The sequence below is a fragment of the Triplophysa dalaica genome, chromosome 18 (assembly GCF_015846415.1).
Source record: "Triplophysa dalaica isolate WHDGS20190420 chromosome 18, ASM1584641v1, whole genome shotgun sequence".
NCBI classification, from domain to species: Eukaryota; Metazoa; Chordata; class Actinopteri; order Cypriniformes; family Nemacheilidae; genus Triplophysa; species Triplophysa dalaica.
Genome location: NC_079559.1, coordinates 2,184,662 through 2,211,952, shown reverse-complemented (window position 1 = coordinate 2,211,952; position 27,291 = coordinate 2,184,662). Strand labels below are relative to the sequence as shown.

At 39.0% G+C, this 27,291-nt stretch overlaps 1 protein-coding gene across 2 annotated transcripts; it reads right to left on the bottom strand.

Annotated features, from left to right (window-relative positions):
- Positions 1–327: 327 nt before the first annotated feature.
- lrrtm4l2 (leucine rich repeat transmembrane neuronal 4 like 2) lies at positions 328–27,291 on the bottom strand. 2 transcript variants are annotated; one of them, XM_056730128.1, is made up of 3 exons: positions 26,914–27,291; positions 19,199–20,849; positions 328–4,872 (listed from the first exon to the last, which is right to left on the bottom strand). In XM_056730128.1, exons 1-2 carry the CDS (start codon positions 26,915–26,917, stop codon positions 19,240–19,242), a joined length of 1,614 nt encoding a protein of 537 aa, XP_056586106.1. In that variant the 5' UTR covers positions 26,918–27,291; the 3' UTR covers positions 328–4,872; positions 19,199–19,239. The 2 variants fall into 2 exon arrangements, with proteins under 2 accessions (XP_056586106.1, XP_056586105.1); XM_056730127.1 differs by having other exon boundaries at positions 19,246–20,849.

The following is a 27,291-nucleotide window of genomic DNA, read 5'->3' as shown; positions in this document are numbered from 1 at the left end:
TCATATCAGTCAAAACATTTATTTGACTCTTTAATTTAAAATAAGATATTTTGAGAAATGTCTCAGTGGTTTTGTGTCAATGCAAAGCAAGTAAATGAGGTTCAGTATTTTTTGGTTATTATAATTCTTCTTAATATCTTCTATTGTGTTCTGCAGAAGAAAGAAAGTCAATCTCTTTTTACATTGCATTGATGTACAATGTGTGAACCCAAAGTCAAGAGTTTCCATATGAGGTGTAAATTTTCAACAAAACAAAGTCTTTTTTATACATTTTTACATCATTCTCTAGGCCTTCAAACAACAATGACAAGTCACAGTCACTCCGACAAGTTTTACGAAAGTATTTCATTTATTTTTCTAAAGAAGAGCCACAGACATACCGAGGATACAGTTAAAAATACAAATAGCAACATATCAACTGTTTGAGCAGAGTTGAAAGGAGAGAAGTCTGTACATGTGAACATGTCTTCTGCTGTGGTTTGCATGAAATGTGTTCTGATGTTAACAGTTACCACAGAGGGAAATGATCATACATAAAAAATAGATGCAGAGTTTGTCAAAGTGTGATATATGTGATATAGAAGTTCAGCTACTTAAATTGTATCTATAGAAATATATAAATAGAAGTAGATTTTTATTTCTACATGTTCACCTGTCCGTTTGTTAAAATAATTGTGTTTCCAGTAATGCAGCTATTGCAAGTCTCTGGGGTATTTCCACTAATTTAGTGACCATGTAAATGCGGTAATCTTTATATGACACATGCAAGGATACCAGTAAGTTTACATGGTGACAAACCGTAATTATACTGGTGATGCTGAAACCAGTTAGACTCAAAAATACCCAATTCAATTTATTAGAATGAATGGAAGTCATTAAAATATAATAACCTTCCTAGTGTCTAACTAAATTTTGTGCTAATCCACATTATGTCACACAGTCTGTCTGAGAGTCTAGCACACCTGTACCTGACGTGATGAATGACAGGTGGTTATTTTGTTCTCTTTCAACTAATGCGCAATGTGTCTGACATGTAAGAAGCGGTCTAACCTCTTTCAGACAATTGTCATCGTAGTTAAACTGAACTTTTAGATTAGGCTGCAATTTTTTTAATACATGTAAAATATATATGTAGAGGTCCAAATGCCTGAGATTTCAAGAAAGATTATTTTCTTTTTTATACAGATTGTATTATTAGCTTGTAATTGTTAAATTGAAAAAGAACATATTTCATAACATAATAGTAATATCTCTTTTGCTTTAATCAGATGGCATGGACAACACAAATGTGTGTTAAACCTCCTAATCCATTCATGTTTTCTCTGTTTTTTTATGCTAGTTGTGGGCGGAACATTGCTTTTTATTGGACATTAACCAGTATGTGCAGGATAAGTCATTAACTTTTGGTTTAAATTTCCCAGATGAGAAAAAGTATACACTACTGCAATTTGTAATGTCGCGTGGGCGAGTGTATTAAGATATAGATGGTCCAAAAAACAGTCGACATCACAAATTTTAAAAGTAGTCTTAGGCATTGTGTATAATTTTTTGTTGGCATTGGTATTTTGTTGCTGTAAAATTGTGTTAGTTTGCCAATGATAGCTTTTAGTGCTGACGTGGCGTTAAAATTAATAGATATAGAATTAGACATTTGGATCTCATTATGTTTTTAACAAGTTAAAAGACTTGGGTTCAAATATGTACTATTTTAGTTTATACATTTTTTTATAGGCTGGGCATGAAAACAAACCTTCACAAACACATTCAAAACATTAACAAATTGAGTTATCTAATTCAATAGAAATTCGATTTAGAAATGTATTTTTGAATAGGATGTTGAAAATAACATCACACCAATCTGGGCATGTGTCTTTAATTCATGGTTTAGTATCTACACCTTCACTAAAATATTCGGCTAATTGGGACCGTTTAAAAAAACAACATCATTTCATCAGCAGCATTCTCGTCTTGCTTTAAAAACTGAAGCTCGTTGTTTTTTCTAGGAAAGGGACAAGGAGCTTAAATACATGTGTTCTTCTTGACTGCAGTAAACTATGGGAAATGTTTTTTAATGCATCCATAAAGATGTCTGGATTTTTCAAGATAAATTGATGATAGGAAAACTTTTCTTACTTATGACTAGATGGAATGAAAATGTATCAGAGATGACCATTTTTGGTTGTGTTTTTTGTACCTTTGAGTTAGAAATTTCTGACATAAATCACAGAGTAAAGCTTTAAATTGCACAAGTCACCAGGCAGAACCCCTGCAGTCTGACCACTGATTCAGCGCATTGATAGATTTCTGGCAGATTGAACCTTTTTTATACAAGAATCTTTAAGGGTGGCCAGTTCTCACTAAAGAACACATAATAGAAAATGTTTAAGCTGTCTTTAGTTATGTTTGTATTCTGCCTGCAGCCACTCACATGGTTTGTTGATGTTGAAGTGTGCTATTGCAGTATTTCTAAAGGTAGGAATCATGATTTTGATCAAGTTTGGCTTTATGAACATTGAAAGATGAGCCCAAGCCATTTATTTAGAGTGTGGGCTTGTTTGAGAATGCAGGTAGACAAAAATACCCTAGAAACCATTTAACAATGCCCTAGCAACCGCACAGAACACTCCAACATCGTTAAAGCCAATTATCTTCAACTCCAATTCATCTCTCTTCAGCCTGTAACTTTATTTGAAAGAAATGAATTAGCCTTGGCATGTTTCACTGTAATTCGGATGGTTACAGGAACAGTATGTTAACTTTTTCTTTTGAATGCAATTAAAAGAATTGCGGATCAGTCGTGGGGGGTTTCCGGACAGATGGCGGTGGGTGTGCATTTCTACATAATCCTTGCCATGGCTTTCAGATCACTCTCATTCATTCATGTACAGCTACATAAATGCACTTTGTCTCTTGCACGTGTTACCTGTGGCTTGTTACCGTTGTGCCAGAAATACTGTACATCTGCTTATGGTGCAGAACACAAAATACTAATGTGAAAGCTAATGTGGTTGGTTAAGTGTGAAAAACTTGGCACAGATGATTATGTCAGCAGTTCTCAATTTGGTTTTTACTTCAGGGCTAACTCGGCACCACACTCTTAAAATACTGGGCTGTTTTATCCCATGGTTGGGTAAAAAATGGACAAATCAACCACTGGTTTAAATAAACTAAGAAATGTAATTTTTAGACACCACCATTGGTTTAAACCCAACATAGGTTCCTTTTAAGTCAACAGATGGGTTTGTCCACATGTTATTCAAACGTGTGTTGAAGCAACCCAGGTTTATTTTTGCATTAAAATGTATTAATTTTGCCAAAGATCTCATAATGTGACAAACCAGATTTGTTCCCCATCGTAAATGAGCTTGTGTATTCTTGATTATATTATTATGTTATTCATGCGTGCACAAGTTATGTTTCATTTAAACCCATTCGTTCAGATCAACATATGGTGGTGTTTTTCAACCCATCGTTGGGTTGAATATTCATATTTTTTAGGTTAATTTAAACCTACGGTTGAGTTTATCCATATTTTACTCAAGCAGGGATTAAAACAACAGCATTTTATTGTGTGTGGTTGTATTCATGGTTTTCAGTGATAATGGCATTTCATTCAACCGGTCCATGTGGCATCTGTATAATCTGGCCTGTTTCTACCAAGCTAAAGTGTTTGCATGGCACAGCCTTTGATGTCGATCACAAAAGATGAAAAACATTTGTTTTTGCTCCGATTATGAATGATAGTTTGTTGCATTTTCACATCATTTATTCACTGACCCTAGTATACACGTGGACAGTTTTTGAGACCAGTTGAGAGCTGCTTGATGTTCTACCAGGTTTTGTTGTAGTGCTGTTTTTTGTTCTAGAAAACATCCAGTTGCTGTGTTGGATCGGTGGCTGGAATTGTGTGGTGAACAAAGGCATTCGGATACAAATGTCCCAAAACACACATGTAAATGTTTTACAGTCCATCTCTCTACGCTTCATCGAGTTATGACGACAGGTCCTCATACAAAAATAGTCAACTTTGCTAACTCGGCTGGACAAAGAGAAAAGCCTCTTTTAAAAAATCCAGGAAAATCTCTGAAAAACAGGAAACAAAAGGGACAAATCCACAACAAGCACGTTCTACCCACAATTCAATTCTCCTGTGGTTTGTCCGAGCTCAGCCTCTGCCGAAATCAAATCACAGTGGGAACTCGCGGTGAAGCCGCGATCCTACAAAATAGCTCTCGCCGCTTTCTTTTCAATTATTTTTCCGGAGCAGTCAAAAATAAGTCCTGTTGTCGTGTAGTCCTCCAGAAACATCCCCGTGGGTTGTGCTCAATTGAGCAATTACTGTCCAGTGATCAGGAGAGACGCTTTCAATGGTTCGGCATGAATAGTCATCACATCACTACACGACACAAAGAGATGAGCGGCACGGGAGGTGGGAAAGATCCGAACGGTGGGCGTAGATTCCATGGAGAGAGCAGGTAGCTATCATACAGGAACAATGGCAGCCTCCAAAACCGTTTTGCCAGTTCATTACATTTGGATTGGCCATTCATGTTTGCCAGCCCCATGTTGTGGGGGACGGTTAGCGTTTGTTGAATTGACTAGTGGACCAGTTTACATTAAGGACAGGGTGTCAGATTCATGGCGTAGTCCTTCGCTCTACTTTCGAAAGAGACCGAAATGAATGGTTTCCGTACAACAGGAGATGCGTTCCGCCCGGCTTAATTCTTTTCAGTAAGGCTTCATTCGCGTTTGCAAATCCAAGAAAGGCTTTATCTGCACCGCTCTGTGTTCTCATGGCCTCCTCCCTCAGTGATTTATGGTGATGTCTCTCAGCCAGGGCCCCGGGAGCGGTCTGGGATACGTATATGCATTCTGTGAAAACAAGCGAAAACAAATTAGATTTAAATATAGCGTTTTGTTTAGCACTTCTCCAACACAATTGAAATGCGCTAAGCGTGTTGTTCGCACCCAGACGGAATGCACTCAAACAAATTAGCTTTCAAATGTGTTTAATTTGAAAGGGTCCCCGAGACGATATTTCTGGCGTAAACAGCCCTCCCATTTTGAATGGAAGCTGTCTTTGACTACGTTGAGGAATCAATTAACCGCCACGGCCATATATTTGGCATCTCCTTTCCTGCCACCCAAAGAACTGTGAAAGCATGTCTTTTTCTGATTAACTTCTGAGTGGAGCGCTTCACCTCACGCGGCATCGCTTTTGCTCACCTTTACACGTAAAGAGAATAAACCGTGTGGTGAACTGCTGCGTGTGTTTACATTTCAAAATAGTAATTAAACTGAGAGAGAGGTGAAATTAAAACGCTCTCTAACGTTGTGTTGCATGCACGCAGTTAATCGGAATTAATGCAAACCGTCTAGGACTCCGGGTCTGGTTTTCAGAAACTCCCCGGTTAAATATGTCTTTTCTTCCCACCAACAAGAATCTTTGGATAATTATGTGCCAAACAGAGACGTTTACATGCTGTTTTATGTTGTGTTGAATTTGTGATCTCTCTATTCCAGAGACACAAACGCAGTAGGGGTCTAATCTCTCAATGGCACAACTCCACTGAGACTTGTAATTATCTTCTTGTGAATAAATCATCTTTTATGCCTCGCAACGTGGACGGACTGGGTTTCAACATCTGTGTTTGTCCTTGACTGAACATCACACCATCACATGACCACGCGGGTAAAGCGAGGGTGATAAAACATTTATTGCGATGGAACACTCGGGAAAAAGCGCGCAACTATTGAAAGAGTTGAGAGGGAGATTATTGACTACAAAAAGTGCAGGCAACACGAGTTATCGTGAATAAACTATTTTTTTTATAAAAACGGATGGAGCGATCCCAGAATTCCGCTCCTGCGACTGACAGCTTAGTCGTGTGAGTTGGTGAAAATGATGGCGTTTGGTTTTTTTAAGGCAGTTTTTGAATATTTAATCCTTTTTAGCTCGTCACCCGCTGAGAAAATGGAACAAAATATCATGATTATCTGACAATCAGGTGCACACCGGGATGCAGATATGGGACAATTACTAACGCTTGTGTTTTTGAACAGACAGATGAGCGTGTATTACAGGATCTGCCTTTAGTAGAAATGACATGTAGTCTTAAGAGCGTCATACAATGCTATAGTGAGATGAGCAAAACGCAACACGCCTGCACAAATATTGTAACTGTTGATAGAAATCGTGAAGATCTTTGAATGCATTTCGTCAATGCAAAAGCGAAGCTCACAATAAAACAAGTCATGTTGAGTCAATGAAACAGTTTAAAAAATAAGAAAGCACTGGTTGGGAGGATATCACTTTAACATCTTAGTTATTTCTCCTGACAATAATGAGAATAAATGGAGAGCAAAATGAAATTTTGGCTCAAGCCTCCTGCGACTCAAAAATCGAAGAAATTCTCATTAAAATATAACCAAATCCAGATACCCATGTTTTAAACACATTTCTCCTAGACATTTTTAGAGACTTATTTGATCCATGAATCACAAATGAGAACTACATCAAATCTTATGAGCAATGAAAGAGCAACTTCTGAGCAAGAACATTTTTCTCTTGCAGATTCCTTTCAAGGCATCTTTATTATTATGCATATTTTCATATAGAAACAGATCTCATCCCCTTTTAACTCCCATCCCTACTATGGGGGAGATCTTTTTGTTTACTGACATTCTTCCAAATATCTTCCTTTGTATTAAGCGGAACAAAGAAATGCATGCAGGTTTGGAATAATCTGAGGGTGAGTAAATTAATTTAAATTTTGGAGTGAACTATCCCTGTGAGAAAGGATGCAAGCCAGATTCGTATAACCCCCAACACTACAGTCTGTCAGAGCACATCTTCATGTGTTTTCCTTTGATCTTGATTCTATGATCTATTCTTTATTGCCATAAATCACTCCAGCCTCTGACCCGAGGACCTTCTTCATTGCCGGGGGAGATGCATCACTAATAGCTTTTTAATTTCCACCTCATCATCCCTGCAGTAGAGATTTCCAGAAAAGAGCGACTAGTTCTTATTGACTCATCCATCAGTTTTTAACAGAGATCCTAGTTTCTGCACTACTGCATAGCTCCAGGTCAGTATTAATGTACCTCTGTACATGTTTAATCAACACATGCACGCTCAAAAACCACTCATGCATATTAATCTGTAGCACTGAATCACATGTACAAACCTCGACGTGTTCCACCTCTATGACGCACAATGCAATCGTGAATCATACACACATGCAAATGAACTGATGGGCCACATCAATACTTATGATGACAGATAAACACATCGACACCTGGGCAGGTTTGAAAACATTTCGTCTTGTTGCAGAAGCCTGCAGACAAGGGATGGGAGTAAAATGGTGGGCATGTCCTAAAGAGATATTCTTGCCTGGGGGTTTCTCTCTTTCAACTCAGAAATGAGAGGAGTACACAGAGTAAAAGTACTTTCTAAAATGATCAACTGTTAAAGAAATGCGCTTTGCACATTGCATCAGAGTTTTCAAAGAGAAAAACTTGAGTTCATCCACAAATTTCTAACTTATACTGATATTTGGGCATTTACTATCAACTTATATACAGCTGTGAAAAAATGAAGAGACCATTCCAAATTTTCATTTAATCAACATTTCTAGATGTATTATGGCCATTCCATTCCAGTGTCTGTTGAAATTTAACAAAACTAAACCTCAGGAGTGATTGACAAAACTGTAAAAATGTATAATATTTTTGAACTTCTAAACACGTAAAGTGAATATGAACCTGTTTTCTTTGCTGGATTTGAGGTCTGAAAAAATACAAAGCGTCTATTCTGTAATTTTGACATGTTTCTTCAGTTTTCATTTTCTGCAAATAAATGCAAATATTAAACATATTATGTGAAATTTTGTGATAATTTTACCTAAACACATACCTATAAATAGTAAATTCAGAAAAACTGAGAATAATTTGAGATTGTTCTCTTAATTTCTTCCACGGCTGTATCTTAAAAGTCACGTATTTGTGTGTACATTATATTCTATATTTAAATAATATTTATTTGTGTATTTTATATTAGTTTATATTTATTAGTTTTCTTTTTTTAAGCTTGTCAAATATGCTCACTGTGAACTAAGTGTTGTATGACAAGAACTGCGCCAGACAGCATGCTATAGTTTCTTTGCTTATCCAATAAAAAAAAAAAAAAAATTCATTCGATTTATATGCCGCTTTTCTGGATACTCAAAGCACTTTGCATGGAAGCCTGAAATCTCCTTAAGCACCACCAATGTGCAGCATCCACCTGATTGATGCGACGGCAGCCATATTGCGCCAGAACGCCTACAACACACCAGCTTGGTGGAGAGGAAACAGAGTGGCCATGATGTATAGAGGCGAATGGGCAAATTTGGCCAGGGTTACACCTCTACTCTTATTCAGAGGACATCCAGGGATTCTTAATGACCACAGAGTCAGGACCTCGATTTAATGTCTCATCCGAAAGACGATGCTTTTTGCCAGTACAATGTCCACACAGACCACAGGGTGAGCATCCCCTGCTGGCCTCACTAACACCTCTTCCAGAAGCAACCTAGTTTTCCCAGCAGGTCTCTCATCCAGGTACTGACCAGACTCAGCCATGCTAAGCTCCAGTGGGCAACCAGTCTTTGGCTACAGGGTGTTTGGCTGCTAATAGAACAAGAAAAACAAGGACAGATGTGTTGAATAACGGTGTGTGGGAAGAAATATGCTTTGGCAATCAGACCTCATTTGTACCTGGTTTATTTTTACATTATTCCAATTTGAATCGGATCCCAGAGATGACACACACACACACACAGTCCCATCAGGTAACATGGAAACATGAAAAAAGTGCATTGTGAGAGCGAGCATGTAGGTCATGCAACAATTTTCTCTTTTTGACGGCTGTCACTGCGGTATGCAAATGCGTCTCCCAGAGGCACTGAGGAGTTTGGATCTTTATAATTGTCTCTATTACTCGCAGGAGAGCGACTCCGAAAGTCAAATGTTGGTGGAAAAAATAGTCGGGCATCTGTAGGCAGGGCCGCGCTTTGTTCAGGCGTCTGCATTGCTCTCGGAGGGGAACATTTTAAGCAAAGTTGAAAAACTGTGTGAGGGAAAATGTGGAACAGCTTTTAGTTGCGAAGAACTATGACGTTAACTTTTAAAATGAAGCCCAATAACATAATTTTATTAAATCTGGGATTTTAAATGTTATATTTTTATATTCAAAGTGCTCTGCAGGATAGAGTCGTGTTTGGGTGTGAATGTTTAAGTAGTTTGTGGTTTTGTTCAGAATGGAAGAAAAGCATACGGCACAGCTTGCGGCTTTCTCTACATCATTATTTTGCATTTGTCAATTATCTTATCTTATATTTCATCAGGAATTATAGCATTTTTGTACAACTGTGCAATGTTGTGGCATCTTGGAAAACCGTTAACTGTGAGAGACAGCAACTTAAATGTTTTACAAGATGGTGGACATGTCAACATGTCTGAATGTCCCATTTAGGGATACATATCTATGCATACATTATTACAAAGTACTATGCTAAACACAATGCTTTTGTCTCAGACCTTCAAGAATATGGCAGGAGTACTTTAGCCATGTCAAGTTTCAAAACTCACAAGAAAACCATTCATACCATACCACCATAACATAAATCATACCATAAATGCACAATATTCCTCTATATGACCTCTTAAGACATTCAATAGCTTGATGTGTGGAACAGACACAAATTTTAATGTTTTTTTCATACTGTGAACTATATGTTTGCCAATTTTCAAATTAAAATATAGTTTCTGTGCATTCATTTCAGAAAATGAAAACTGGAGAAACAGGTGGACATAAGAGAGAAGATACTCTGCATTTTTCAGACCCCAAAAACAAAACCGGTTCAAATTCACTTTTAGTTATATTTCTAAATGTATTTAGGAAAAGTTCAAACAAAATGTTTGATTTGAAATCATGGATTTTTCTCACGGTTTTCATGTAACTTGTCATGCAGTCAATACTTCACATTGCTGCTGGATGACTTTGTCACTAATGAGGTTTGGCTTTGTTGGAATTCAACAAACACTGCACTGCAGTGACCACAAGACATCTAGAAACGCTGATTAAATGAACATTTGGAATGGTCTCTTCATCTATTTTTCTTCATCGGCTGTAGTTGATGATGCTTTTAATTCTGAAGTTTGACTGCATGACTTCATTGCTAAAAAATAGCAGTTGAGGGTTTTTTAAAAATTCCTACAGTAGAAAGAAAACAAGTGAGAAAAGTTTGAAGATGGACTGCCTACACATGAATTAGCGATCGAGCGTTTAATTAGCCGCTGGGTTAAAGGTTCCTGCAAATTCGACGTCTCTGTGATGAAGTGCAACGGCAGTGTGATAAAAATAGCCTTAACATCCCGCTGCACCGTTTGTTTTTAATCTGCACCCTTAATCCAAGATGGATTCTGCTCTTTGCTTCCTGCTCACTTTAATTTCCTATCTGACTCCTTAAAGAAAGATGGAGTGCTGAGAGAGAGAGAGAAAGAGAGAGAGAGCAGTAATGAAGAGATTGAGCCAATGGATTTCTGTAATAAGCAGGTCCTCCTCTGACCCCCCTCTGGTGAACTGTCCCTCCAACTCTGCATCCTTTCCCTTCACGCTGTGTGTGTGTGTCTGTCTGGCAATGTGTGTGTTTGTTTGTGTGACTGTCAGTGTGTGTGAGTGCGTCATGTGTGTCTGTCTGTGTGTGTGTGGGTCAGTGTCTGTCTGTCTGTCTGTCAGTGTGTGTCTATGTGTGTGTGTGGGTATGTCTGTCAGTCAGTGTGCATGCGTGTGTGTTTGTTTGTGTGACTGTCAGTGTGTGTAAATGCGTTTGTGTGTGTCTGTCTGTGTGTGGGTCAGTGTCTGTCTGTCTGTCTGTCAGTGTGTGTCTATGTGTGTGTGTGGGTATGTCTGTCAGTCAGTGTGCATGCGTGTGTGTTTGTTTGTGTGACTGTCAGTGTGTGTGAGTGCGTTCGTGTGTGTCTGTCTGTGTGTGTGTGGGTCAGTGTCTGTCTGTCTGTCTGTCTGTCAGTGTGTGTCTATGTGTGTGTGTGGGTATGTCTGTCAGTCAGTGTGCATGCGTGTGTGTTTGTTTGTGTGACTGTCAGTGTGTGTATTCATTTGTATGCCTGTGGACCTGAGATTGCAAACTGTACAGTGTGGGACGTGTGTGTCTGTCTGTCTGTCTGTCGGTCTGTCTGTTGGTGTGCGGGTGTTTTCGGTCAGTGTGTGTGTGTGTTTCGGTCTTTCAGTGTGTGTCTGTCAGACTGAAAGTGTGTGTGTGTGTTCTTGCCTGTGGACCTGAGATAACCTACTGTACATAGTGTGGGCCAGCCAGAGATCTCCGCGTGTGTGCGTGTCTCTCTGTGTGTGTGCGCTTCTGTCTGTCTGTCTGTCTGTCAGTGTGTGAGTGTGTGTTTTGGTGTGTGTGTTCTTCTTTGCCTGTGGACCTGAGATCACCTACTGTACATAGTGTGGGCCAGCCAGAGATCTCCATGTGTGTGTGTGCTTCTGTCTGTGTGTGTGTGCGTGTGTGTGTGCGTGTGTGTGTGTGTGTGCGCGTGTGTGTGTGTGCGTGTGTGTGTGTGTGTGTGTGGGGGTCTTTCTGCATGCGTTTGTGTGTGTGTGTTGTAAGAGCTTGAGAGGGCAGTAGCTTTCAACAAACAGTGAAACTAAATAGCTCTATAACTTATGGAGTGAAATAAAGGTGAAATCATTGCTGCCAATGTACTTTATATCAGCGAGGTACAGACAACGATAGTGCTTTTTAAAAGACTAAAACATTTCAAGTCAACATAAAATGTCACATTGATGTAATTGTGCTTGCTGGTGGAATAGGCCTACTGCTGTCACAGTATCAGATTTTCATTACGCGATTATCACGGCTTAAAGAATTCACAATAACAATATAATTGTGGTATCTTTTGAAATGAAATAAATGATGCTATCGGTTGATATGCAAATGATTTTGTTTGTTTTGTGAATCCTCTTGTTTGGCCAATGAGTCATATTCAAAATACAAGTGTGGGGTGGCACAGAGAATTTGTAACCGTTGTGACTTTTAAGTCAAATGTTAAGCGGGCACAAAACCACCAACCTGCTGTGTTGAGTGTCAAGCAGATGTCAACCTCTGTGGTGCTTTCAAAACATGGCTTTGCTTGTTTGTGGATCGTGACCAGCTTGACGCAACAACATTGGCATGGGGCAGGACTAACTGTTGCCACAACATTGAAATCAAGCATTTTTGGTGTGCATATATGGTGTGGATTTTTTTTTTATAGTAATCGTATGACAGGTTGTTAGGAGACGGGGGCTTAAAAAATAAGATGGATTGCTGAAGTCATTTGTGACTAAATGAGTGCTTAATTTTTTTCTCTTTGTAGAAAGGAATAAATGCAAACTGGGGGTTCATATGGGAAGATGAAAGCGAAGCCTAAGATCATCTGCCGGATTTTTATTCCTCTCACAAATATTCTGAGGTGATGTGAATGACTCCCTCAGGATGAGGACAGGCTTGACATTTTCAACATGTGGAATATATGAGCACATCTCTTTGTGAAGATGTAATATTCCTCAGAATAAATTTTATATGACCGCCAGGACTCTCCATAACCCAAGTACATGTTTTACAGGAGTTATATTTCATCTTAAAATCTTAAAATAAAGCACCGATACAGAAGTGCATATTAATTCTTAAATCCATAACAGATCTTTTTCATTTTGGTTCTTTTCTTCGGCGTCTCATGTAACAAATCTTTCTTCATCTGTTAACCGTGTCATGCAGATACACAGAATATTAGCATCTTTATTCGGATCTGTCAGTCTGCAGTCTAATATCAGAAAACTCCGGAAACCAAACAAACGCTTGATTCCCCTGCGCTAACGTGCCGAGTGCTGTCTATTAATACACATTTACTTTCTGACTCATCTACTTAGCCTGTTGCGTTAAAGATGATGGCTTTGCCTCACTCCTGGGAAGAAATGTGCGTTTTTGATCCGAGCGCAAATTTAAAGCCATTAAAATGATGACAGTAGATTTGCAGAAATCACGTTTCAAACAACAGAAATGAAGTCTGGCTCTTGTATATAGTTGTGCTTTTCAAACTGGGGTCCGGGGAAGCGTCCAGAAGGATGCAACGGCCTTTCCAAAAAAATTCTAGGAAAACAAGATTAAGAAAAAATGATAAAAGTCCAGTGTTTATCTTCTAACACTGGATAGTTTCCAGAATTGTTTATAGTTTTCTCACAATAGTTTCTTTTTTCGGACTCAGTGAAATTGTTGCTGACTATTAAGGTTTAGAAACAATGTGTTGTCTTTATAATGTTCTATTTATTATTTATACAACACATTTTTGAACATTTCTTTAAACAGAAAAAATATATTTTAATAAAGGGGGGCATTCACAAAAGGTTAATCATATTTGGGGGTCCTTGGCTTCATAAAATTTGAAAACCCCTGCTGTAATGTACAGTGCGACAGTTTTTGTTATATAGGCTAAAGGGACGGTTCACCCAAAAATTCTTTCGTCATTTATTCACCCCCTTGTCATATCAAATCTGTGAGACTTTCTTTCGTCTGCAGAACATAAAAGAAGATATTTTTTAGAACGTTGGTACCCATTGACGTCTATTGACGGACACAAAACCAATGAAAGTGCATGCATTTGTTGAAATGTCAAGTGGGTGAGTAAAGAATGACAGATGTTTAATTTTGGGTGAACTATCACTTTACATAATACTAATATTATTATATATATATTTTGTATGTCATTGTAGTAAATTTAGTATGACATACATTTAAGATAAAACCCTGCATTGTTTTGTTTAAATTCTTGCTTTGGATAAACACATCTGCAGAAAGCTTCAATGTAAATCTACTGAGTATCAGTGATGGAAACTAACCCAAAACGTATGATGACTAGAATTTGGGAGGAAATGTGGTTATCATCATAATAGGATCACATTGGAAAAATATGAATTGTCCTAAAATAGGCTTCATTTGCTTGGGATGTAATTGTATTATTTCCTCATTTGAGTTGGGAATGAAATAAAAGCTGTCAAAGTTTCAGAGAATCACACAGGGACTCTAATCTCTTGTGAATCTGTATTCACTCAGGCACATGCTGTAATAATCACAAATCTCATCATTGAAGAGCCGCGTTACGCAGACCTGCTGCGCATATACATTGAAATACATTTCCAGAGTTTGATCCTGCTGTTTGTCATGAAGAAACCCATGCTAGGCCTCAGAATTACAGCTTCAGGTACAGTCGATTTCCCTATGGTGCCTAGGGCACAACATCTTCACCAGAAACATAAATAACCAAGCAACCATCCTCTTAAAAACCTTCAGCAGAAAAATGGAACTGTTTCATGTTGAGAGTCGGATGTCTGAGGTGGAAGGGCTATTGACAAGACGAGGAAACATTCTTGATGATTACCATGAGCACATTGGAGATGCAGAATATAGAATTATAGTTAAAGGCAACTTGACACACATTTGTGACTGAACAGCAAAACATTTGTATTTAAAGGCATAGTTCACCCAAAAATGAAAATTCTGTCATCATTATGTCATCTGAACAACAGCGTAAACCATTGAGTATTGGTTTTGTGTTTATACAACAGAAGTGAATGGATGCTGCCATTCTTTGGTTCACGGCATTCTTCGAAATATCTTTTTTTGTCTTCTGCAGGAGTCATACAGGTTTGATAAGACAAGATGGCGAATAAATGATGACATAATTTTGGTTGAACTATCCCTTTAAAAGCAGATTTGGTTATATTTGCTGGTTCAATAATACCAATAATAACCAATAGTTACATTTGAAGGTTACCGATCCTGACATTTTTAAAGCTTCTTAATATAAGGCCTGATAGATATGTTCTGTTCACCACCATTCAAACGTTTATGGTCACAGACATATTTTTTATTTCATTTTTCCCCCATATTTAAGAACATTAGTAAACCAATTCAAATTACTTCATATAGAACATAAATGTTATAATAGGAATATGTTGTGACTCCAAATCACTCACTATTCATCTGAAACTATTTTCCATGTTGCAAAAAACAACATATGCTGGTTTGGTTTGTTTTGATGCTGGTTTTAGATGATCATGTGCTGGATTAAGATGGTCAAACCAGCATCAAAACATACCTAACCCAGCATATGCTGTTTTTTCAACAGGGTCATCAAACAGATTCTTGAGGTCTCTGAGATGCATTAAAGAAATTCACAACTACTCTGGGTTATTATTGTCTGCCAATAAAAAGCATTTTTATCTTTGTAATGAAATTAATTAGTTGGAGTGACTTTGTTACTCTCATCTCAACTCATTTTACTCCTTTAGACATGCTCTCAGATCAGAGAGTTTTTAAGGGTATGAAATTATTTTTGTTTAAGTGGTTTTCAAAGGTAGGCTTTGAAATATGCTGCTTTCCACAGAAAAACTATTGGCGTCGGCCCGCAGACGCGATTGCCACCCAAATGTTACTGTCATTTTGAAATGATGTATTGTGGTGTAGTATTGGAATGATGACATGTGTTGGGGTTTTATTTTCAGTTTAACAGCCAGGATAATTGTGTTTACGTGACGTTATTCAGGCAGTCTAAGCAAGTAACATAACAGTTTATTTATTATATAAAAATAAAAGTCACAGTGTCGTTCAAAATATACAAATACTGTTACAAATAAAGCCCAACAATCGACTAGTATGAGGAACAGATGGGAAAGCGATCAACATCCGCCGTACATCTCGGTGTACATAATCGTTCAAAATCTGCTGCCAAGAAAAAAGCATTACGTCAGTTTCGTTTGTGCAATATAACTTTGGCTCTCTTGTGTCTCGTGACCAATTGCGTCATTACGTCTGCTTTGAACGTGAATGTTATCGGCTCACGTCATCTCTATGTTTGAATGGGAGCTGCTGACTGTGTGTATTCGTTGCAGTGTTGCTGTGCATAGCCGGTCTCTTCTTGCTCATTTTAAATCTCAAAAGTCAAAGATTTTTAGTAGTTCTGGAAAGTATATCAAGTAGTAATCAAATCTACAGTTAGTCACTGGCAAACCTGCTGCAAACACTACAGCAAAGTTTTACAGTGTGGGTTTAGGTGCTCCAAATTTTTTTTGAAACTATAAATATTTATGAAACCAATTATATTTTTTCAAATGTAATGAATTGAACGTGTCTCAGCCTGGAGTGTACAGCGAAAAACCTAAATCTACAGAATACTCAACTTGTCGAAAAACGACGCAAAAGGGGTATCCTACATGTTAAAAGGTGATGCAGTGGGGCGCTGACCGAATGTCAGTATGAAACTACAGAGCAGAGTAAAATGGCGTTGAATATCAGCCATCAGTCTTTTATCACTATTGTTAAAGTTTAAAGACGTCATTTCAGAAACTTTAATAGAAACTTTAATATTTTAATATATAAAACTTTAATATTTTTATGACCACCATCCGTCTTAAAGGGGGTCATATGGCACGAATACGTATCTTTGGTGTGTTATAAGTTGCCCGTGCATGTATTAGAAACACGTAAAATTGCACAAATTTTAGTTTTGGAAAAAGCAATGCATTCTATCTAAAAGGCGAATGCTCTCCCAGACCTGCCTGAAACGCCTCGTGTAACCACACCCCCACAAATCTACGTCAGTTGGTGGTCTGATTTGACTAAGTCCGCCATAATGTATACACAAGTAAGGTGGTGTACCTGTCAGTACATTTGAAGAGGAACCTGATGTTCCAAATATGGTAAGAGGTGTTACATTTCAGTCACACGCTTGCAGACACACTGGTTAACTGGCCAATCATAGCGCACCTCGCTTTTCAGAGCCATGAGCTTTGTAAAAATTCTGCTTGTGACAGAGAGGCAGGTCAAAGAGGAGATACAAACGTGCACGGTATGTGAAAAAATACAGCGTTTTTGAACCTTAAATCGTGTAGAAACAATGCATTACATCTAAAACAAACTAAAATATTAATTTTAGCCGTGTCATATCAACCTTTAAATGGCACTTTGCGATGTTTTGCAAAAAAGTATGCACAAGGAAAATCACATGGACCTAGTGTGACCCGCAATTTTTTATTTTTTAATAACCACCCTCTATCCTTACCCTTTGAAAATAAATTGTTATCCGTCCAATGTTAGATAGTTGCAAAAGTTTGCTTTTTTTGCTGGAAAGTCTGCAGTTCTGAGTCATTTGAAGCGCAGCATACTTTCATGGTACAATGAAATGAACAGGTTCCTATGACTTGACCCCTTTAAAGGCCACTTTGTGATGCTTGGCAGAAAATTATGTTTAAACTTTAAGAACGAAAGGAGGATGACCTATTGTGACTTCTCGTTTTTCTCCTAGGATTTGAAATCAAATTAGCTGTAATTAAAGTGTATTCTCCTTTAAACAGGTTGCCTATTTTCTTGTTAGATGTGTAACCGCATTTATAAAGCACCTGTAATTGTTTTGCACTTCCAAAAAGACAAACTAGACTAACTTATTAGAACCACGCCATTGCCACAAACACAAGCATGCACGCATACACAAACAAATAAGCATTCGCACTTAACAAATGTCAAAACTGAATGTGTCATACATTTATGAGAGAGTGCTGAAGATGAGATCATATGAATGATGATGGAGTTAAACACAAGGCAATAATTGAAGGTGATGAAATACATGAATGTTCAGTGATTTCTAACAGCTGGCGCTGGTGATGGCTAAAGAATGCATCCATGCAGTATAATGCATCTTGAGAGAAACAATGCCTCGCAACATAAACGTCATAATTTAAGTGTATAATTACTGAACGCTGTGTCGGTTCCTATTTATTTCATGATAAACACGAGGCTAATAACAGGGACTCGCAATAATGCTGCTGTGATTGGTTTAATGTAAGTTAACTGACACCACACCCCAACCTTGTTTGCTCTGGATAAAGACTATTACACTATGAAGTGAAAAGTATGACATCCATCCTTCCTTTCTTCCTTCCTTCCTTCCTTCCTTCTTTCCTTCTTTCCTTCCTTCCTTCTGTCCATCCATCCATCCATCCATCCATCCATGCATCCATGTATCCATGCATCTGTCCATCCTTCCTTCCTTCCTTCCCTCCTTCTGTCCTTCCTTCCTTCGTTCCATCTGTCTATCCGTCCGTCCATGCATCTATGCATCCGTCCATCCATCCGTCTGGCCTTCCATCCATCTACCTATCTGTTCTTTCTCTCTCTTTTATCTGTTTTATCTGTCGCTCTCCACCTCCCTTTCTTCCTCTTGTGTCAGTACGTCTGTCTTTCTATCTCTCCTCTCTCTCTTTTATCCTTTTTTTCTCTCTCTCCACCTCCCTCTTTATACTGTCTGCCTGTCTATCTATCTATACACTCTATTATGTCAATTGTTTCATCTGTCTCTCTCCACCTCTCTCTCCTCACTGTTTCGGTGTGTCTGTCTCTATATCTGTCTGTCAATACTTTCTTTTTTTAGCTGTTTTATCTCTGTCTGTCTACCTGCCTGTCGGTCTCTATATGTACTGTATGTAAAGGCAAAGATAACAGTACAGTACAGGGGGTATATGGAAACAGGGGTCCGCAGTCTGAAGTCAGGGAGTGAGGGGAGTGAGTAGGGGAACGCCACAGGCAATATTCAAATGTGTTCCCAAGTGTACACTGCTCTTATATGATGTGAGCACATCTTCTACTCACTGTGCCACAGCTCCAAGTAAACAGAACTTAAAGTTAAAGTTTCATTGCAGATAAAATTTGCCATTATTTACTCGCCCTCACATCATTTCAACACCACATGACTTTCTCACACAAAGCTGCCCCGTGGCTTCTGAAAAACACAGTGCATGAGCAACGTGGACTATATGATCTTTATCTATATAAATAGTCCTTTTCGCAGCTTAACAGACACAGCGACTGTGAACTGCATGAAAGAAATGTGCGAAGCTTAATCAAAAACATTCCCCTTCTTTCTGCACGATAAACAACGGCATGATATAAAGGCGCAAATAATGACAAAATGTTATTTTCAGCTGTTCTTTATGCAGTTAAATGTGTGCTTTTCAAATGTGTTAACATCTGTAGGCTTAAGCTTCATTGGGAATAAAGCAAAGAAAAAGAGGGGCAGTCATGCTCTTGAAAAAGTTTACCTCTGACTCCCGGTGCAGAGAATGCGTTTGTTAGCGGTCGGTCATACCTCGCACTCTCTGGAGCCCGAGATGGTGCAGGTGCACGCCCCCCCGTTAACCATAGAGTCAATGGTCTCCACATTGGCATGATTGTAGCTCAGGTAATATTCTTGCAGCTGGGAGTTGATGTCGGGCTCTGGCTCTTGAGTCTTTTTCCTGCGCTTGCGTCGGATGGAGTGCTGCTGGAGTTGCCTCATGCTGTTGGGGTATCGACGCCACGACACGTAGATCACCAACAGGATGAGCGACACGGAGAGGAACAGCGCCACGCTGCCGGCGATGATCTTGTGGAAAGTCATGTGCTCGAACTCCGGCTCTGGGGTGAAAGGTAAGGTGCTGGCAGTGACTGTCAGACGTGGTGGGAATCCTTTGTCGGACTGAACAGGGAACGAAAGCTTTGGAGAAAGTCTTTGGGTAACTTGAGAAAGCTGTGTAGTGGTGGTGAAAGGTGTTGTCATGGTGCTTGTGGGTGGCTTTGTCACATAAAAAGTTGTTGTGGTCAAAAGAAGAGTTAATTCCATGGTGGGTTCCACCGTGAATATCTCCTCACATACAGAGTTGTTCCTCACGGCGTCCATGACCTTTTCTCCCTGTAGGGATTTGGGAGTACTGCAGATGATGGTGGCATCTCTCGTTCCTCTGAAATTTCTCAGCCAGGACACTAGAGGGCAGATGCTAGCGCTACAGTCCCATACGTTACCTGCCAGGTTGATGGTGCTGATGGAGATCCACGATGACACCACATCCTGTGAAACGTTGCTGATCTTGTTAGACTCCAGATTGAGCGTGTGCAAATTGGGCAAACACCTAAAAACGGCAGGGTCTAAAACCTGAATCTCATTGCCCGATAGATCCAATTTCTGCAGGGTGTGCCACGTCCAAGGTAATCCTTGGATAACCGTCCGTATGCGATTCCATTGCAGATACAGAGCCTGCAGATTCAAGAGGCGTGGAAAAAGGAAAAAATTAATCCGGGAAAACTGATTGTGTTCAAGATGCAGTTCTGTCAGCCGCAGTAGGCCCAGAAAGGTCGTCCGAGTTATAGTCCGCAGGCGATTGTAACCCAAATCTAAAAACTCCAGGCTTCTACATTCCATGAACGTACGAACAGGAATGTTTTTGATACTGTTCGACCGGAGGTGAAGGGTCTGAAGCTTGCGAAGCCCTTGAAAATGCCCCGCTGCCAGATCCTCTAGCTGATTGTAGGACAGGTCGAGGTTGCGCAGGTTCGGAATCGCCTCGAACGTGCCGTTTTGTAGCTGCATGATCTTATTAGAGCTCAGGATTAATTCCTTTAGCCGGCGAAGGCCCTGGAAGGCCAATCTGTCCATGACGCTGATGAAATTGTGGTCCAGATAGAGCCATACCAGCTGGTTGAGGTGAGCAAATTGGTATGGCAACAACACCAGGAGGCCGTTGTACCGCAGGGATAGCCCTTGGCACCCCAGAGAGATGTTCTCCGGGACGTCTTGAAAGCCGCCAGACTCGCAGTAAACAATCTTGCCTTCGCAGCGGCAGCTCGCTGGGCACATCTTCTCCCCCTTGCTGAGCAGCAGGAGAACAGAAATGTGAAGAAGGAAACATGACAGACGTCCGTCCCATAGTGAGAGCCCTGCGGAGAGACAGACAGAAACACAGACGGACATTTTGGGTCAGTTAAAGTGCTCACTCGAGGTTTGCAGGTACGTGTGTGTGTGTAAAACAACCCATTACTTTATCAAACAGAGCAAGATGAGTCATGACAACGATGGGTAGGGAACATCCTATGAAGTGTGTGGGCCGTAATGCACAAAATCTGAAAATGCATTGGGAAGCTTACTGAGTTCGAGCAAAATTATCAGTGATTTAACACAACACTATTTAATGTACCCTAGGCCAAAATGGGAAGGTTAGTGGGAAGAGGTTTTTAATGAATGGAGCAGAACTCATTAGCATACATCCAGCGATTGCACTCGGCATTCGCGCCAAACAATTTACCGTTTCCACCCCCATCGAAGATTCAACTAATGGCACTGGGTAAAAATAGCATATATTCACAAATCCATGCAGCTCAAGGCAGCCAATAGTTAAGCATCTTAAATTGCGTGCGAGGGAAAGCGACATCAGTGTCATTCGTCTCAAAGTTTACTTGTATCATTAGCCGGGAACATATGAACGATGCGTACCCTGCTGTTCTTCTGCTTTACTCCGCTCCTGTAACAAGAGGAGCCGTGCAACACCAGTGGGGCTTTACACAGTCATCAATTTTATATAATAGCATCCTATTGGTGCAGTAAATATGTTTTGTTCTGTGTCTAAAGGCCAGTCACCCGTCGCCTGCTGATTAGTTATCGAAAAGCAGAGATGGCACCGAGAGAGCATGGCTGCTCTTAGCAGCGGAGATCATTAGTGCCATGGCCTTAATGGATAAAGACCCACAAGAATGCGGTAATTCTTCGGACGAGAGTACTGCAACCGAGAAGGTGGGATTGTTTTCCCCAGTGGCTTACATGCCTTGCTAGACAATATCATGTAAGTAATTATATGAGGCATTAATGCTGCATATTCTTTTAATTGGCGGCAAAGCACCGATAGAGAATGGTGGAGATATGGAGGTATATTGAGGTTGATCTCCAGGGTATTTCATGAGCAATGGGTTACTCGATGGTTTGTAATCATTTTTTCTCGTCGGTTATTAAATTTGCACAATAGAAAAACTTTGTCCAAAGAAGCCTGGATGTAAAGCTGGCCGATCAATCTTCAGGTCTGGCTGCTAAAGAAATCAATGAGGAAATTAAGCCTTTGAGAGTCATAAGAAGCTAAAGATTTGCAGGGGAGATTATCTTAATGTTTTCTTCTTACTTAACTGTTTAAAATCAAGAGAAGATATGGCTGCTTTCGAAAGCAAAGCCACCTCGTATGGTCTTTATGGATGGAGGAGGTTAGCGGGACTGAGGTTTCATCTTTGTGTTGTAAAGGAATTTAACATTGAGATACACAGTGTTGCAGCTCACAACCTTTCAGAGAAATCTTTTATGTGTACAAAGTTTAGAATTTGTGACCTGATCGAAACTACTTTGATTTAAAGAGGTCAGGAGGGTGGAGGGTTTAAAGCTGTAATGTATGAGCTCATATATTTAGTCCAGGAATTGTATTTCTTAATTTTTTATACCCATAGGCCCTTATTTAAATAATCTGTGAAACTGTTTTGTATTGTTTGATGGTCTCTGTGTGTTGTTGCTGATTCTGTGTACTGGATGCTCCTGTCACCAAAACAAATTCCTTGTATGTGCAAACATACTTGGCAATAAAGCTCTTTCTGATTCTGATTCTTACAGTAGGAGCCATGAGTGATGTCCAAAATTTTTAAATTGTCATTTTCGCTTTTTATTCAAGTGGGTATTCAAAATGTTCTATGTTGTATGATACATTTATTTCATCTGTGCTTTTTGTTAATTTCAATTAATTTATAATGTATATTAGAATAAAAGAAATAGGCCTTATTAATCAAATTTCGTGTTTTTACCATACACCTCAGCTTTTGATGGATTCATCCTCCAGACATCACTTTAAGGTCGATATTGTACATTAATGATGGAATAAAATATAAAATAAAAAAATAAAGTTTATATTATTTTTAAGTCATCTGAGGTGAGGCTTTTGGTTCTGCATCAACAAAGTAAGTATGAGAGCGTTTTTCTCCATGTAAACAGTATTTTACAGGTAGTTGCATCACATCCTATTCTGGATTCAACGTGCAAATCAGGCAAAGGGTAGAGTCCCCTTTTGTATTTTTTAGCTTTTCTGTTTATTTTTCTTATTTGAGAAAGTCAAAATAATGTTCTGTGGAAACATTATGCCACAGATTCCATTGAGAGGTCTTTGGGGATCAAGTTGACCCCAAAATAAAAATGCTTTCATCATTTGCTCACCTCATTTCATTTTAAACCTCTTTGACTTTTTTCTCCTGTAGAACACAAAAGATTTTTGTTTGTAACCAAACAACCTTTTAATTAGCAATCAACTTCCATTTTATGAACACAAAACCACAGAGACATTTCTCAAAATATCTTCTCTGTGTTCCACTGAAGAAAGAAAGTCAGAGTTTGAACAACGCGAGGGTAAAAAGCTGATGAGAGATTATTTTTGTTTGTGGGTGAAATCCCTTTGACATTCTTTAAACAAATGAACACATTCAGGGTAGACCGCATTTAGCTCCATCTAAATGAAGCTGTGGGAGAAAAAGCATCAATCATTCAGCCAACAAAACGTCTTTCTGAAACATTTGCAGGTGACAAAACACTAGAAAAGATGGGTTGTGTCACTTAGACATTACATATGACAACCCATTAAATGGAACTATATGTCTATCCATCGCGAGCTTACATTTTCATTTGTGACAATTGTTGTCTACGCTGAACATAGTTAATACTCTAAAATCTTAAAGAATTAAAAATCTTCTTAATGCCTCATTCTGTCAAATAAAACCGAAAGGAGGCTAGGATATTCCTAATACATCTGTTCTCTGTTTTAGGTTTCGATTTGACAATTCATGACAGTCATTTTCATGTTTCTTCTCGCGAAGGCCATTAAGCCTGATGTGGACATCAGGAGCAAAAGCGAGCGAGTGGGAGAAACAGTGTGGCCGTCTCCTTTGGCAAAAAGACAAGTTGATATTTCAGAGGAATGCTGCAGTGGTCTATTACCCTGACATGAAGTGTAATACCCGGACCGGACCCAGCAGGAGATGATTAAGAAACTAGATGTAATGCTGTGAGGTGGGAGGAATAAAGTACCGGGGTAACAAAGCAAATGTGGCAGGCGAGCCACGTTTAGCCAATTCTTGGGTACACAAGAGTAATTACATCTTTGATGGCGGCAGAGAGTCATCGTTTCATCAAAAGAGCCAACCAACAGCAGCTAGAAATGCAGCAGATGGGAGAAGCTTGAGCGTGACTCTTGGGTCGGCCTTTGCGTTTGAACACTTGAAGGATGTCGGTTGATGTTTCGCTCTGTAGTGGATTAATTTCCAGCCATCCTTCAGACGTCTGATGTCTAGTCAATCCCCAGTTCACAGAATGAGTTAGTAACCACAAAACACTTTGAGATGAGATTCATCAAAGTTTTCAAGCTATTTCAAGTTGTTGATCCACGAGGAGAGGCACGGTGCCCCCGGTGGACTGTTGTTGCACGACTTTCATTTTTTTCTTTCTGCCCACATCTTTAAAACATAGTTAATCCTAATTTGAGTCTGTTATGCGCCATCAGATGACTGAAACATAAACCCTCTTAGGAGAAGATGAAAACATTTATGGTGATGAGTATTTCAATTATTCTGTGAATGGTGCGGCTGGAATCAAGAATTATTCAACCACGTCTTTCTCCGTAGCTTCTTTGCTTTTGAAGTCGACATTAAAGAACATTCATATCCCCAAATTTCAGATATTTAACAAGACCGAAACTACAAAACAATACGTGCCAAATTTTACAAAAGTCAAATCTCTGTTAATAAACTGCCATTGTGTTGATTTTGTAAAATACAAAAAAAAATGTTTGCATGTACTATATCTTACAATACTGTTTGTTTACGACTTTAATTAAAACTATGTTGCCTAAACATGCATTTTGTGGATGACATCCATTTTTAAAAGCGCTATTCAAATGAATGTCAATGTGAATGAAACGCGGATCTTCATTTTATCTTTTATGATCTCGATTGGGTTGTAAAAAGGTGCTAATCTGAAAAAAAATGAATCTAAAAAATCTAACTTTATTATTTTCACTTTTCAGATTTTTTTAATGGACATAGAGGTCAAGTTCATCTTCCACAGCGTCACCTCATATCACAGTGGTAACGCTGCTTATTCAAATCCAGTGTTTCCAATATTGCTGGAATATTCAAATAGACTCCATTGTTAAATACACTAAAGATGGTGAACTACATTACTGCTAATTTGGTGTGCACGACTGTGAGTTCTGAATATTCCTTATGCGCTTAGACTTGTGCCATATGTGCGGTGCCCCCTTGCCCAGGAGTCTTTAAAATAATGCATTTTATTCTTAATATTGAATTAAATGAATCTTGATGGACCTTGCATTTATCAGCTGGGGTGTTCTCTTGCTTGCTTTTGCATATGTTGAGCGTACAGCAGATTAACATATCTGTTGTGTTATTCATGTCTATATAATATGACACACCGATATGCCTCGGGAATGGATTCATCCTTTGAATATTTTTTGTTGTTGAAGGATTCATCTATTTATCTTCCCATGAGGAGAACCCTTCTGCTATTCAGACATAGTTCAGCTCAAACCACATATCTGTAGGAGGACGTCAATTGCCAACCAGGATTTATGGACTGGGGGAAGGTGGGTCCTTCCAGGTTTATTTCAACACAACTGTTGGTTTTGCTTAAATGGATTAGACCATAGCCAAGACTGCTTGGTTTTAATCCAAACGTGTATATTTCAAACAGACAGAATATCTCACTAAATCAGGGATATCATATTAAAACTTCTTAATAGGAAGGTTAAGAACTTCTATCAGGTTCTCACTTTTTATTCCAGGAATATGGAATGGAATTGATTATCTGTCATGTCAAATGAATCTCAAATGTTAAAAGTTAATCGTGACTCATCGGTGCATTCGAGGACAAGTTCTGTTTTATACCAGGTGATCTGGAGTGACTGCCAGAGATTGAGTACAGTGACTGCCGGGGCGGACGTCTATTTATACCACGTACACAAGCTGCATAAAGAATCAGCAGTGTCCACGGATGCAGGCGCTCTCTCTCTAAAACACGTCCGTAATTGATGGTAACATGGCTACTGACTCAAATGAGGATAGAACTACTTGTGGATTTCAGTGGAAGCCATCGCAGAAATGTAGAATTATGAATCCCAGGCAACCTCTGAGAAAAGTCCAGAATGCAAAGTAGAAAGAGATCCAGACGATCTCAATCATATTCCAGTGCACTGCCATCGGGAGACCAATTACACCACAGAAAAAAGCCTCACTTTAATATCAGTCAGGCCAAGTGCAAGGCGTTTGCATGTAATATGACATGCGTGCGTCTGTTAAAAAAACAATGACATAACTGACTGCCCTTTTCTATCCAAATATGTATTTTTGATTCTTATAAAGCTAAATGTGCATTGTATCTCCATTTCAAGACTAGTGAAGACTGAAAAAAAAAAAAAGAAAATAAACAGTTAAAAAAGGTTTCAACGATTGTAGGCACAGGATAAACCATAGGCTGTATGTCCTTAAATGTATTTTTTGTTAATATTAAAACAAAAATAAAACATTTGATAAAGCTCACTCGTTAATGGTTTAATATTTTGGCTTCATAATTCTCTTTAGACAACATTCCTGGAATCTAAAGAGATGAATGTGTGTATTGATTTACGATCAGGGAGGTGAAACACAACAGCCAGAAATCAGGTTGAGAAATGCATTGCCCAGTGAAATGAATTAGAAAACAATTGCATATGCACACATTGCGTATTCATTAAGCGCTTTCAAAAACACATTACGCAATTAATGCATTTGCCACAGAAGATTTAAGTTTCATTTGCATACGTCCCGTTATGTGCCTCTGGCAAATGTGAATTTGGCACGGCATACGCACTTTAATGCGACAACGTGTTCATTATACAAACCGAGAGAGAAAATATGCACTGCTTCATGTTCTTACCCATTGCACAGGTTCTTTTCCAGTTGGGTGTTGAAGAGCCAATTCAGTCCCCGACTTCAGAAATCTCCTCTGCGCTTTTTGGCGATGCCAAAAAAGAACGCAAGTAAATAAAAAGCGTCAGTTTGTTGCGCGCAATGGCTTCGGAGTTGACCGTGAAAGCATAACTACCCAAAAACGAGTTAAAATCCCCGCTTCCGATTTCCACGAATATCAAGTCTTGAAACAGAGATGATCACGTTAAGATGCGAGCCCGACCTGAAACGCGATGGTTTAATGCAAAAAACAAAACGCACAGAAGTTTTATCAGGCTTGGATGAGAAAAGCAGTCATTATCCATAGTGTAAATGTGAAATGGTGCCGGATGCAGATCGTCATAAT